Below are 13,069 nucleotides of genomic sequence, written 5' to 3' on the forward strand. Positions count from 1 at the left end.
ATGGGACTCTTTGTCTCTCTGCCTTTAAAATAAATAAATAAATAAATAATTGCAATACATACATAAATCTTTTAAAAATATTAAAATTTTTAAAAAAAGCACTGAGGGGGCTGGTGCTGTGGCAGCTGCCGGTGGATTCAGTTCTGTGCTATGGTCTGGGAAAGCAGCAGAAGATGGCCCAAGCGTTTGGGCCCTTGCACTGGCATGGGAGACTTGCAAGAAGCTCTGGCTCCTGGCTTCTTATAGGCCCAGTTCCAGGAGGGCCTTTTGGGGAGTGAACCAGTGGACGTAAGATCTCTCTCTGCAACTCTGCCTTTTCAAATAAACAAATCTTTAATAATAATATAATAAAGCACTGAGCAAGGAGCATCAAACTTTTCACAGGGAAAACGGAGTGAGATTCCTTTAAGGGGCGGGCCCCCAAGCCCCGCCCCCGACACCTGGCCTAGGTGAACCACATTTCCCAGCGGCCTCTCTGGGCCCCTACGCCTGCGCACTGGCTGCGGAGGAAGGCCAGCCGAACTCCCGCGCTCCGCGGTCGCCTGTCGTCGCCTAGTAGGCTTGGCGCCTGGGCCATGGAGGGGGTCGCGTTGGCCACGACTGGCCGTGCGGCCGCTGCCAAGGCCGAGGGAGCGGCAGCCACGCCGCCGCCACCTCCCGGCTCCCCGCCTGCCCTCACCCCGGCGCCCGCAGCCGAGGAGGAGGGCCTGGCGCTGGTGCCTGAGGCGGGGGCTCCCGGCTGCTCGGGCGCCCGGCCCCACGCGCTGGACCTGGAGCGCAGCCTCGGCCGCTTGAGAGGCCGCTTCGAGGACGACGACGAGGAGCTGGAGGAGGACGAGGAGCTGGAGGAGGACGAGGAGGAGGAGGAGGAAGAGTTGAGCCACTTCTCGCTGAGGCTGGAGGGGGGCCGGGCGGATTCGGAGGACGAGGAGGAGGTCGGTGGCGCCCCCGACCGCGCGGCCTCGGTGGCCTCCGGGACGCAGCTGCCGCCGCCCACGCTCGCTCGGGGGCCTCGCCCTCCCGCCTGGGCGCGTGGTCCAGGGCCTGCGTCCCGGCAGCTTCCTCCCAGCATTGGTGCTTGGGCTTCACGCGAGTCCCTCGGACGTCCCGGGTCTGATTCCTTCTGCTGTGGGTGATGGCCCAGGCCGTCCGTGCTAGGTGGCTCCGGCGTGCTCGGCCTTCGGGGAGTCTGCCGTGGAGCCGAGAGGCGTCGGTTGATGGAGGGGGGTGGACAGGCTGATAACCCCGTCTCGGTCTGTTCAGTCGGCTTGCAAAGATGCGTGATTGGTTTATCGCAGCGGAGCATTCTTCTTCAACGTGGGTGACACACCTTGCTAGTCAGATTAGCTTACTCACCTTAGACACCAGGATCTGGAAAGTTTGCCCATCTCCTAAGTAATTTCGTAAAGGCAGTATGCCTTGTATCTAAGGGAACGAGAGCCGTCGGAAACGGGGATTTGTGTTACTGTATCTTTTCAGCGACGTTTTAAAGATGTGAAGGTATATGTTTCCGTGTTGTAGTTAAGTGACACAGTATTTAAAGTGAAATCATGAAATTATGGCTTAAGAGTGTGAGAAGAGAAGAATTTGTGATTTTAAACCATTTCCGTTGTATTTGCAGCGCCTGATTAATCTCTCTGAGCTGACCCCCTACATCTTGTGTTCCATCTGCAAGGGTTACCTAATAGATGCAACTACCATCACAGAATGTCTTCATACCTGTAAGTGTACGGTTCACTTTTCTGAATATTAGTTTCAGCTTTATAAATGTTCTTAGAAATCCTAATTTCAGCTTTTTCTTTTCTGACAGTTTGTAAAAGCTGCATTGTAAGACACTTTTACTATAGCAATAGATGTCCAAAATGCAACATAGTAGTACATCAAACACAGCCTCTTTATAACATAAGGTAAGAAGACTATATAAAGGTTCTAATTGTTTTAAGTATACATTTCCTGAAAGCTTGACTTGTGTAGTTGGGATTAAATTCTTGACCTCCCTCAAAATTAAAAGGATGGGAATTACATACGCCTTTGAGAAATGTGTGTAGAGCACTTAACTCTGTATTGGACGCTGTGCTGACTGCTGGGGACTTTAACCATTGTGGTGTCCCACATGGGTAGCAGGGGCCCAGCGACATGAGCCGTTTTCTGCTGCCTTCCCAGGCTCATTAGCAGGAAGCTGGATAGGAAGCGGAGTAGCCAGGACAATGACATTATGATATGGGATACTGGCATGACAAGCTGAACCTACTGTGCCACATCCCAGCCTCATCTGCTGGTGTCTTTTTTAAAAAACACTGACCTTTTTCCATAAGAATTTTAACCCATTTATGTTAATGAGGCTAGTGTAAGCTTTTTATTTGGTATGCAGTATTTAGAATTCTGTTTAAAAATTATTTTTCTAAATTTTGCTTATTTGAAAGGCAAAGAGTTGGAAAGAGACACACAGAGATAGAAATGTCATCCACTGGTTCAGTCCCCAGATGTTTGCAGTGGTGGAGACTGGACCTGGGCCAGGCCAAAACAAGGAGCCAGGAGCTCATTACTAGTCTGCCATGTGGGTGGCAGGGATTAAAACACTTGAGCTGTGCATTGCTGTCACCCAGCATGTGCATTAGAGGGAAGCTCGAATCAGCTCTCAGCCAGACTCAAATCCATGCGCTCTGATATGGGGATAATATGTGGGCATCCACCACAACATCTTAACTGATTTGTAAAACTGTCCCAGCAGCTTTTCTAGGATTAATACCTGTAACAACTGTGCACTTTAGAAAAGCCTCTGTGGTAGGCTTACTAACCAGTTCCTGCTCAGCTTCCAAGGAGAACTAAAGGTAGATTACTTTGTTCACTCACCAGATACTGTGACTTTTTTTTTATTACCTTCGTAGGAGAGCACTTTGCAGATGATGCACAGAAGTTAAAAATACAGTCTCTGCCATGAACTCAAGTTCTTTTTGAGGGACTGAGACTAGTACATAAGAAACAATTTAGTGAACCTTTCGAGAATCTGTGATTACCTACGATTGCTTGAGATTCTCTCAGTCAGATTGTATTTTAGGTACTGTGAGTGCTGCTTAAAAGTAACTGGCCTCTGAAAAAGAAGGTATCTATCCCCAAGGGAAAACTCAGTTAACTCACTCTGTACTGAAATGCATTTTTCCTAAATTTTGAGGTATTCTCCATCCTTTCCTTTTATTAGGTTGGACCGACAGTTACAAGACATAGTATACAAATTAGTGATCAATCTAGAGGAAAGTAAGTTTTTTTTATTACATAGTTGTGAATCCCAGAATCTATGCTCTGCTAGTTTCATTTTAAGTGTAATTTAGTCTGTGTTTTATCATTTTTTAGGAGAAAAAAAGCAAATGCATGATTTCTATAAAGAAAGAGGTCTAGAAGTACCTAAACCTGGTAAGTTTGGATTTATAAATATAAATTTATAAATATAATGTATTTATAAAGAATACTAACTTAAGAAAATTTCTGCTCTCTGAAATTGTTTTTGGGGATAACTAGTTACTATTATATCCAACCGAGAAAAATTCTAAAGATAATGTTGTGGTGTATTCCAGTTTGTTTATAAGGATTAAAGTGTTTAATCTCTGAAACTACATTTCTGAGTTCCTAGCTCTGCCGCTTTACTAGGTGTGTGACTTCAGCAAATTACTTCAGTGTTTCAGTTTCCTTATCTATAAAATGGTGATGATAATGGCAGTTCATAAAAACATGCATTGAATGACACAAGCACTTAAAACAGTGCCTGACACAAAGTAACTGCATAACATTTTTTTTTTTTTTTTTTTTTTTTTTACGATGCTGGTAATGTGGCAGTATGGGTGTTTCATATTCAGATAGATTTGGGTTTAAATCCTAGTTCTTCGATATTACTGTAGGCACATTGCCTAATTTCACTAAACCTCAGATTTTTTTTTCCCCCACTTACGATGTATTTATTTATTGAAAGGCCCAGTGACAAATCTTCTGTCCACTGGTTCATTCCATAAATGGCTGCAAAGGCTGGGGTCATCCAGTCTGAAGCCAGGAGCCTAGAACTCTATCTGGTCTCTCATGTAGATGAGAGCAGAGAACTGGATCAGAAGCAGAACAGCCAGGACTTGAACCAGCACTCTTAAATGGATGCTGATGTTGCAAGTGGCAGCTTAACCTGCTGCACGACAATGCTGGACCTCCTTAGTTTCTTTCTTTTCCTTTTTTTAAAAATATTTATTTGAAAGGTGGATGACAGAGAGAGTGAGTAAAGCTGCTGCCTGTGATGCCGGCATCCTGTATGGGCTCAGGTTCTTGTCCTGACTGCTTCTCTTGTGATCCAGCTCCCTGCTAATAACCTGGGAAAAGCAGCAGAGGATGGCCCAAATGTTTGGGCACCTGTTACCCACATGAGACTGAATGAAGCTCTTGGCTTCTGGCTTCTGGCTTGGCCCAGCCCTTGCTGTTGCAGCCATCTGGGAAGTGAAGCAGCAGATGCAAGATCTCTCTCTCAATCTCTTTCTCTCTGTGTGTCTCTGTCTCTGCCTGTCTCTGTAAAACTCTGACTCTCAAATAAATTAATCTTATAAAATAAATAAAGAGGGAGAGACAGAGATCTTCTATCCACTTATTCACTTCTGAAATGCAGATTAGGGCTGAGCCGGGCCAAAACCAGGAGCCAGGAAACCCTCAGGTTTCCTACATGGGCAGAAACCCCACATACTTAGGCCATCATTCTGTCTCCCAGATGCATTAGCAGGAAGCTGGATCTGGGGCTTGGAGTAGGCACTCCCATATGGGTTGTGGGTGTTCCAAGTGGTAGCTTAACCTACTTAACAACAATGTTTACCACAGCTTCAGTTTCTTTATTAATTAAAAAAAGTAGCGGTATTACTATATCATATGATTATATAGTAAGTATTAAATAGGCTGGTGCCGCGGCTCACTAGGCTAATCCTCTGCTTGTGGCGCCAGCACCCCAGGTTCTAGTCCCATTTGGGGTGCCGAATTCTGTCCTGGTTGCTCCTCTTCCAGTCCAGCTCTCTGCTGTGGCCCAGGTGCTTGGGCCCTGCACCTGCATGGGAGACCAGGAAGAAGCTCCTGGCTTCGGATCAATGCAGCGCGCTGGCTGTGGTGGCCATTTCGGGGGGTGAACCAACGGAAAAGGAAGACCTTTCTCTCTCTCTCTCTCATTGTCTAACTCTGCCTGTTTAAAAAAAAAAAAAAAGGATTAAATGAGGTGATGCTTGTAAAGTGCTAAATGTGAGCCTGGCACTTAGTAGTGGGTTGTTGTTTTTTTTTTTTTTTTTTTTTAATTATAAGGATTTTATTTATTTACTTGAGAGGTAGAGTTACAGACAATGAGAGGAAGAGACTGAAAGGTCTTCCATCCGCTGGTTCACTCCCCAAATGGCCGCACCAGCCAGAGCTGGGCCAATCCGAAGTCAGGAGCCAGGAGCTTCTGTCTGGGTCTCCACGCGGGTGCAGCGGCTCGAGTACATGGGTCATCTTCTATTGCTTTCCCAGGCCAAAGCTGAGAGCTGGATCAGAAGAGAAGCAGCCTGGACTAGAACTGGCACCCATATGGAATGCCTGCGAACCTACTGCGCCACAGTGCTGGCCCCTCTAGTAGTGCTTTTAAAGGGTCGTCTATGAAAGCTGTGCTGTTCTGCTGAGCTCTCTGGGCCTGATAAGCCTTCCATTACAAAGTTGCCCCCAGGCTTGCCACTAATTTCATTGTCTTTAAAAGATTAGCTGATGATATATATATATATATATGTATATATATATATATTTTGACAGGCAGAATGGACAGTGAGAGAGAGAGAGACAGAGAGAAAGGTCTCCTTTTGCCATTGGTTCACCCTCCAATGGCCGCTGCGGCCGGCGCACCGCGCTGATCCGATGGCAGGAGCCAGGTGCTTATCCTGGTCTCCCATGGGGTGCAGGGCCCAAGTTCTTGGGCCATCCTCCACTGCCTTCCCAGGCCACAGCAGAGAGCTGGCCTGGAGGAGGGGCAACTGGGACAGAATCCAGCGCCCCGACCGGGACTAGAACCCGGTGTGCCGGCGCCACAAGGTGGAGGATTAGCCTAGTGAGCCGTGGCGCTGGCCAGCTGATGATATTAAAGAAAAGATTGATTGAATGCCTTGTTATTTTTTAAATAGTTGATGTGATACCTGTATAATTGTTTTCAAAGATCTCAATTTATAGAATTTTCATTCTAAATCAGCTTTTTCCTTTGGTTTCCAAATAGCTGTTCCACAGCCAGTCCCTTCAAACAAAGGACGATCTAAGAAAGTCCTAGAGTCTGTGTTTCGTATTCCACCTGAACTTGATATGTCTTTGTTACTGGAGTTCATTGGGTGAGTACCCTAAAAATCTACCTTGAAGAATTATTTAGGTCCCAACAGTTAAAAATCACCCTGAACACTGGGCAATCAGATTTTCCTGACATCCCTTTTAAAAATTAATTATGAAATAATCTAAAACATGGGGCAAGGTATAAAGAGTGGAACACTAGCATCCTTATTATCTGGCTTAAGAAATAAACCATTGCTAATAGAGCTGAAGCCCTTGGCTACCTCTTCTGTTTATACCATATTCCCAGAGGATAATAGCCGTTCTCCAAAAAAGTGGCATTTGCCATTCCCATAATACTTTTTTCATGCTTACTACATGTATACTCATTCTAAGAAATATATAAAATTGTTTTTACCAATTTAAAAACTTTCAGGGGCTGGCATTGTGGCATAACTAGTTAAGCTGCTACTTGCAATGTTGGCATCCCATATGGGTATCAGTTAGAACCCTGGGTGCTCCAGTTCTGATTCAGCTCCCTGATAGTGCACCTAGGAAGGCAACAGAACATAGCCCAGGTATTTGGGCCCATGTACCCACTTAAAAGACAGGGATGAAACTCCTGGCCTCTTCCTAGCCCAGCTCTGGCTATTGTGGCCATTTGGGGAGTGAACCAGTAGATGGAAGACCTCTCTCTATATCTCTCTTTTCCACTCCTTCTGTAACTGTCTTTCAAATACATAAAATATTTAAAAAACACACAAAACTTTATGGGTAGTCATTTGATGCAGCGGTTAAGCCTCTGCTTATTTTGTAGAGCCTGGGTTCAAGTCTCAGCTCCATTCCTATTTCCAGCTTCCTGCTGGTACACACCTTGGGAGAGAGTGGTGATGACCCAAGTTTCTGTCATCCCTGTGGGAGACTTGGATTGAGAGCCTCCTTCGTGGACATTTGAGGAATGAACCAACCAGATGGGAGGTATCTCCCTCCCTAGTAAAAAATTTAAGTGGTGTAATATTGTGTTTTCCAACTTGTTTTTGCTCAGTATTATGATTCATCAATTTTTTTTTTTGGACAGGCATAGTTAGAGATAGAAAGGTCTTCCTTTTCCATTGGTTCACCCCCCAAATGGCTGCTACGGTGCGCCATACTGATCCAAAGCCAGGAGCCAGGTGCATCCCCCAAGTCTCCCATGCGGGTGCAGGGCCCAAGCATTTGGGCCATCCTCTACTGCCTTCCCGGGTCACAGCAGAGAGCTAGACTGGAAGAGGAGCAGCTGGGACAGGATCCGGCGCCCCAGCTGGGACTAGAACCCAGTGTGCTGGCACCACAGGCGGAGGATTAGCTAAGCGAGCCGCGGTGCCGGCCGATTCATCAATGTTGAAATGTGTAGCTCTAATTCGTTCATTTTCACCATTGTCTGGTATGAATATGTCATAATTATCTTTTTTTTTTTAAGGTATATTTATTTGAAAGAGTTAAAAAGAGGGAGGAAGACCGAGAGATTGATCCTCTATCCTTTGGTTTACTCTCCAAATGGCCACAGTGGCCAGGGCTGGCTCAGGCAGAAGCCAGGAGCCTGGAACTCAATATATATGGGTCTTCCACCTGGGTGGTAGGGGCCCAAATACTTGGGCTGTTTCCTGCTGCTTTCCCAGGCATATTAGCAAGGAGCTGCATTGGAAGTAGAGCAGCCAGGACTTGAACCAGTTCTCATATGGGATTGGCTGGTGTCATAGATGGAGACTTGACCTGCTGCCACAAAGCCTGCCCCTGTCATTGGTACTGTTGAATATTCAGCTTGTTTCCAGTCTTTTTTTTTTTTTTTTTTTTTTTTGCTATTATAAACAATGTTGTTATAAACATCCTGTGTTTTTTGTTTTGTTTTGTTTTATTTTGTTTTTTAATTTTTTTTTTTTTTTTTTTTTTTTATTTAAAAGGCAGAATTACAGAGAGGTGGAGGCAGAGGTAGAGAGGTCTTCCATCCGCTGGTTCATTCCCCAGTTGGCTGCAACAGCTGGAGCTGGGCTGATCCAGGAGCTTCTTCCAGTTCTCCCACACAGGTTCAGGGGCCCAAAGTTGGGCCATCTTCTGCTTTCCCAGGCCATGGCAGAGAGCTGGATTGGAAGTGGAACAGCCAGGACTCAAACCAGTGCCCATATGAGATGCCAACACTTTAGGCAGCGGCTTTACCCCCTACACCATAGTGCCAGCCCCGCATCATCATGTTTAAATGTGAGATTGTCCTTTAGAGTATGGATTTGTTGAATCTTAGGATATATTCCTCTTCAATTTTACTTGATTTTACCAAATTGTTTTCGAAAGTAGTTGTGTTTTTTCTCATTTTTAAAAAATATTTTATTTATTTGTTTATTTATTTATTTTTGACAGGCAGAGTTAGTGAGAGAGAGAAAGAGAGAAAGGTCTTCCTTTTCCGTTGGTTCACCCCCCAAATGGCCGCTACGGGTGCAGGGCGCAAGCATCTGGGCCATCCCCCACTGCCTTCCTGGGCCACAGCAGAGAGCTGGACTGGAAGAGGAGCAATCAGGACAGAATCCGGTACCCCAACCGGGACTATAACCCAGGATGCCGGCACTGCAGGCGGAGGATTAGCCAAGTGAGCTAAGGCACTGGTCTATTTATTTATTTGAGAGGTAGAGTTACAGACAGGTCTTCCATCTACTAGTTCACCCGCCTCAAGTGGCCCCAACTCCCGGAGCTGGGCCAATTAGAAGCCAGGAGCTTCTTCTGGGTCTCCCACATGGGTACAGAAGCCCAAGCAGTTGGGCCATCCTCTGCTGCTTTCCTAGGCCCTAGCAGAGGGCTGGATCAGAAGAGAAGCAGCTGGGACTTGAACCAGTGCCCATATGGGATGTCAGTGCTGTAGGTGGAGGCTTAGCCCACCACACCATAGCAGCAGTCCCTAGATATCTTTGTGATTTAAAGAAATTGTTTCTATCAAATACTGTAGCATATGGTATTACTCTTAGAGTATAGCATTATGAAACAGACCATCTTGTTCACAGAGTTGGTCATGTATCAAGCTATAATTTTTAGATATTGCAATTATACAGCTCACAAAACTAAAATACTTGGAAAAATTTAGAGTTCTCATTTTGTATTACCAATGACTGTAGCTTCTCGGTCCTTCCTCATAGACTCTAGGCTTTCTGTATCATCTATTTAGTATTTAGCTGTGCAATGTTGTATTTATCTCTTTATGTATTCATTCTGTGTTCTTGCATGATTTTTTTAAAGATTTCTTATTTATTCAAAAGGCAGAGTTACAGAATGAAAGAGAGAGAGAGAGAGTGACAGAGATTTTCCATCCGCTGGTTCACTCCCCAAATGGATGCAATGGCTGGGACTGTGTGTCATGCTAAAGCTGGAGCCAGGAGTTTCTTCCAGGTCTCCCATATTGGTACAAGGCCCCAAACACTTGGGCCATCTTCTACTGCTTTCCCAGTTATATTATAGGGAGCTGGATTGGAAGTGGAGTAGCTGGGTCTTGAATTGGCACCCTATGGGGTGCTGGTGTTGCCACAACGAGGCAGGAAATGTCCTTTATGCATCCCTGAAGTCCTTCTAGTAAGTGGCACAGTGGGTTAAGCCATGGATTTTTTTAAAATTTGTTTTTAGAGATTTATGTATTTATTTGAAAAGTAGAGATACAGAGAGAGAGACAGATCTTCCATCACTGGTTGACTCACCAAATAGCTACCATGATCAGAACTGGGCTAATTTGAAGTCAGGAGCTTCTTCCAGGTCTCCCACATGGGTGCAGGGGCCCAAGTACTTGGGCCATCTTCTACTGCTTGTCTAGGTGCATTAGCAGGGAGCTGGATTGGAAGTGGAGCAGCAGGGACTCAAACTGGCACCCATATTCAGTGCCAGTGTTGTAGGCGGCAGCTTTATCCACTTTGTCACAACACCGACCCCTAAGCCACAGTTTATGATAACAGAATTTGTGTCTCATATCTGAATGCTGATTTGAATCCCTCCTACTTTACTTCTGATCCAGTTCCCTGCTAATGTGCCTGGGAAGGCAACAGATGATGCCCAAGTACTTGGGCTCTTCCCATGAATGTGGGAGACTAGGATGGAGTTCCTTGTTCTTGGCTTTAGCTTCATCTGGCTCTAAACATTGTGACCATCTGGGGAGAGAAACAGAGGAAGAAAGACCTCTCTCTCTGTCTCCCCAACCTGCTCTTCAAGTAAATACACAGGTAAATCTTTTTGTAAACGTTTTTTTTGGAAGAGTTGGAGAAAACCATATTAACTGCCAAATTTAATCCAGCACTTTATTATTAGAGTATGTTCCAGCCTAAATGTCCTTAAGAAAATTGATTGGGGTTGGCTCTGTGGCACAGCAGCTTAAAAAGCCCTGGCCTGAAGCACCGTCATCCCATATGGGCGCTGGTTCTAGTCCTGGCTGCTCCTCTTCCGATCCAGCTGTCTGCTGTGGCCTGGGAAAGCAGTAGAAGATGGTCCAAGTCCTTGGGCCCCTGCACCCATGTGGGAAACCCGGAAGAAGCTCCTGGCTTCGGATCGGCGCAGCTCTGGCCATTGCAGCTATCTGGGGAGTGAACCAGTGGATGGAAGACCTCTCTCTCTGTCTCGACCCCTCTCTGTAACTCTTTCAAATAAATTAAATAAATTTTTTTAAAAAATTGATTAAATATAGTAAATCCGCACATGCATATATGTTAATAATGATAATTTTGTGGTTATGTGGATCAGAATCCAAAATGTATTAAGTAGAAAAAACAAGGTAGAAAGGAGCAAACTATATAAACTATATTCCCAATTATTATTTTAAGATTTCATTCATTTGAAAGAGAGGGAGAGACAGAGAGAGAGACAGAGAAAGAGACCTGCCATCTGCTGGTTCAATACCCTGAATGGCCCAGTGGCTAGGGCTGGGCCAGGCTGAAGCCAGGAGCCTAGAGCTACATCTGGTGGGTGGCAGGGGCCCAGCTCCTTGAGGCATCATCCAGTGCCCTCCCAGGTGTATTATCAGGGAGCTGGATTGAAAATGAAATAGCGGCCGGCGCCGTGGCTCAATAGGCTAATCCTCCACCTTGCGGCGCCGGCACACCGGGTTCTAGTCCCGGTCGGGGCGCCGGATTCTGTCCCGGTTGCCTCTCTTCCAGGCCAGCTCTCTGCTATGGCCAGGGAGTGCAGTGGAGGATGGCTCAGGTGCTTGGGCCCTGCACCCCATGGGAGACCAGGAAAAAAGCACCTGGCTCCTGGCTCCTGCCATCGGATCAGCGCGGTGCGCCGGCTGCAGCGGCGGCCATTGGAGGGTGAACCAACGGCAAAGGAAGACCTTTCTCTCTCTGTCTCTCTCTCTCACTGTCCACTCTGCCTGTCAAAAAAAAAAAAAAGAAAATGAAATAGCTAGCACTGAAACTGGCATTCCAATATGGCATACCAGTGTTGCAGACCATGGCTTAAACCACTGTGCCACAGTGCTGGCCACTTGTTTTATCTTTTGATTACATTTTCCATGAACTTCTTAAGTGCTATGCACAGGGGCATATTTGGTTCATTGGTGAGCCCGCTTGCATTGGAGAAGGAAAAGCTGAGGTAGGTTTAGCATGGCCTTTTTTTTTTTTTTTTTTTTTTTGACAGAGTGGACAGTAAGAGAGAGAGAGAGACAGAGAGAAAGGTCTTCCTTTGCCGTTGGTTCACCCACCAATGGCCGCTGTGGCCAGCGCATCGCACTGATCTGATGGCAGGAGCCAGGTACTTATCCTGGTCTCCCATGGTATGCAGGGCCCAACCACTTGGGCCATCCTCCACTGCTCTTCCTGGCCACAGCAGAGAGCTGGCCTGGAAGAGGGACAACTGGGACAGAATCCGGTGCCCTGACCGGGACTAGAACCCGGTGTGCTGGCGCCGCAGGCGGAGGATTAGCCTAGTGAGCCGCGGCGGTGGCCTAGCATGGTCATCTTGCAACTACTAGAATATGAAGTTAGATTTCTCACCAAAATTGCATATGCACATTTTGTGATTTTTTAAAAAAATTAATTTATTTGAAAGAACAACATAGAGAGAGGTAGAAATAGACAGAACTCTTGGGTCTGCTAGTTCATTCATCAAATATCTGCAAAAGCTAGGGCAGAGTCAGGCCAAAACCTGAAGCCAAGAACTCCATTGTGGTCTCACACGTGGGTGACCAGGGCTCAAGTCCTTGGGCCACCATCTGCACCTTCCTAGGTGCATTAGTAGGAAGCTGGTTCAGAAGCGTAGAGTAGCAGAGTTATCAATCAGCACTCTGATGTGGCATGCCAGTGTTGCAAGCAGAGCTTAACCTAATGTGCCACAATGCCAGCCCCCCATTTTGTGATTTTATGATAGCCTCTCATCCTTTTTGTTCTAAAATTTCTTTTTATTTTTTAAAGACAAAGATCTTCTGTCCATTTGTTCACTCCCCAAATGCTCCCAGTAGCCGGGGCTAGGCCATACTGAATGAAGCCAGGAGTCAAGAACTAGGGACCCAAATACTTGAGCCATCAGATGTATCTTAGCAGGAAGTTAGAAAGGAGAGGGAGAACCAAGACTTGAACCTAGGCACTTATGGGATGTGGGCATCTATTTTTTTAAAGAATTATTTATTTATTTGAAATGCAGATTTAGATATTTTCCATATGCTGGTTCGCTCCCCAAATGGCCTCAATGCCAGGACTGGGCCAGGCCAAAACCAGGAGTGTGGAGCTCAATCCAGGTCTCCCACATGGGTGCAGGGACCCAAGGACTTGGGCAATCCTTCACTGCT

At 46.0% G+C, this 13,069-nt stretch overlaps 1 protein-coding gene across 3 annotated transcripts in view; it reads left to right on the forward strand.

Annotated features, from left to right (window-relative positions):
* The first annotated feature begins 476 nt into the window (after positions 1–476).
* PCGF6 (polycomb group ring finger 6) overlaps positions 477–13,069 on the forward strand; it is a 48,373-nt gene continuing 35,780 nt past the window's right edge. The window contains exons 1-6 of one of the 3 annotated variants that reach the window (XM_051823548.2): positions 477–935; positions 1,622–1,721; positions 1,811–1,907; positions 3,200–3,255; positions 3,352–3,411; positions 6,245–6,353. In XM_051823548.2, the coding sequence (XP_051679508.1) occupies positions 576–935; positions 1,622–1,721; positions 1,811–1,907; positions 3,200–3,255; positions 3,352–3,411; positions 6,245–6,353 (782 nt within the window). In that variant the 5' untranslated portion in view covers positions 477–575. The remainder of the gene's footprint in view (positions 936–1,621; positions 1,722–1,810; positions 1,908–3,199; positions 3,256–3,351; positions 3,412–6,244; positions 6,354–13,069) is intronic. The other 2 variants (XM_051823550.2, XM_008270439.4) reach the window with 2 other exon arrangements.

The sequence above is a fragment of the Oryctolagus cuniculus genome, chromosome 15 (genome assembly GCF_964237555.1).
Source record: "Oryctolagus cuniculus chromosome 15, mOryCun1.1, whole genome shotgun sequence".
In the NCBI taxonomy this organism is placed as follows: domain Eukaryota; kingdom Metazoa; phylum Chordata; class Mammalia; order Lagomorpha; family Leporidae; genus Oryctolagus; species Oryctolagus cuniculus.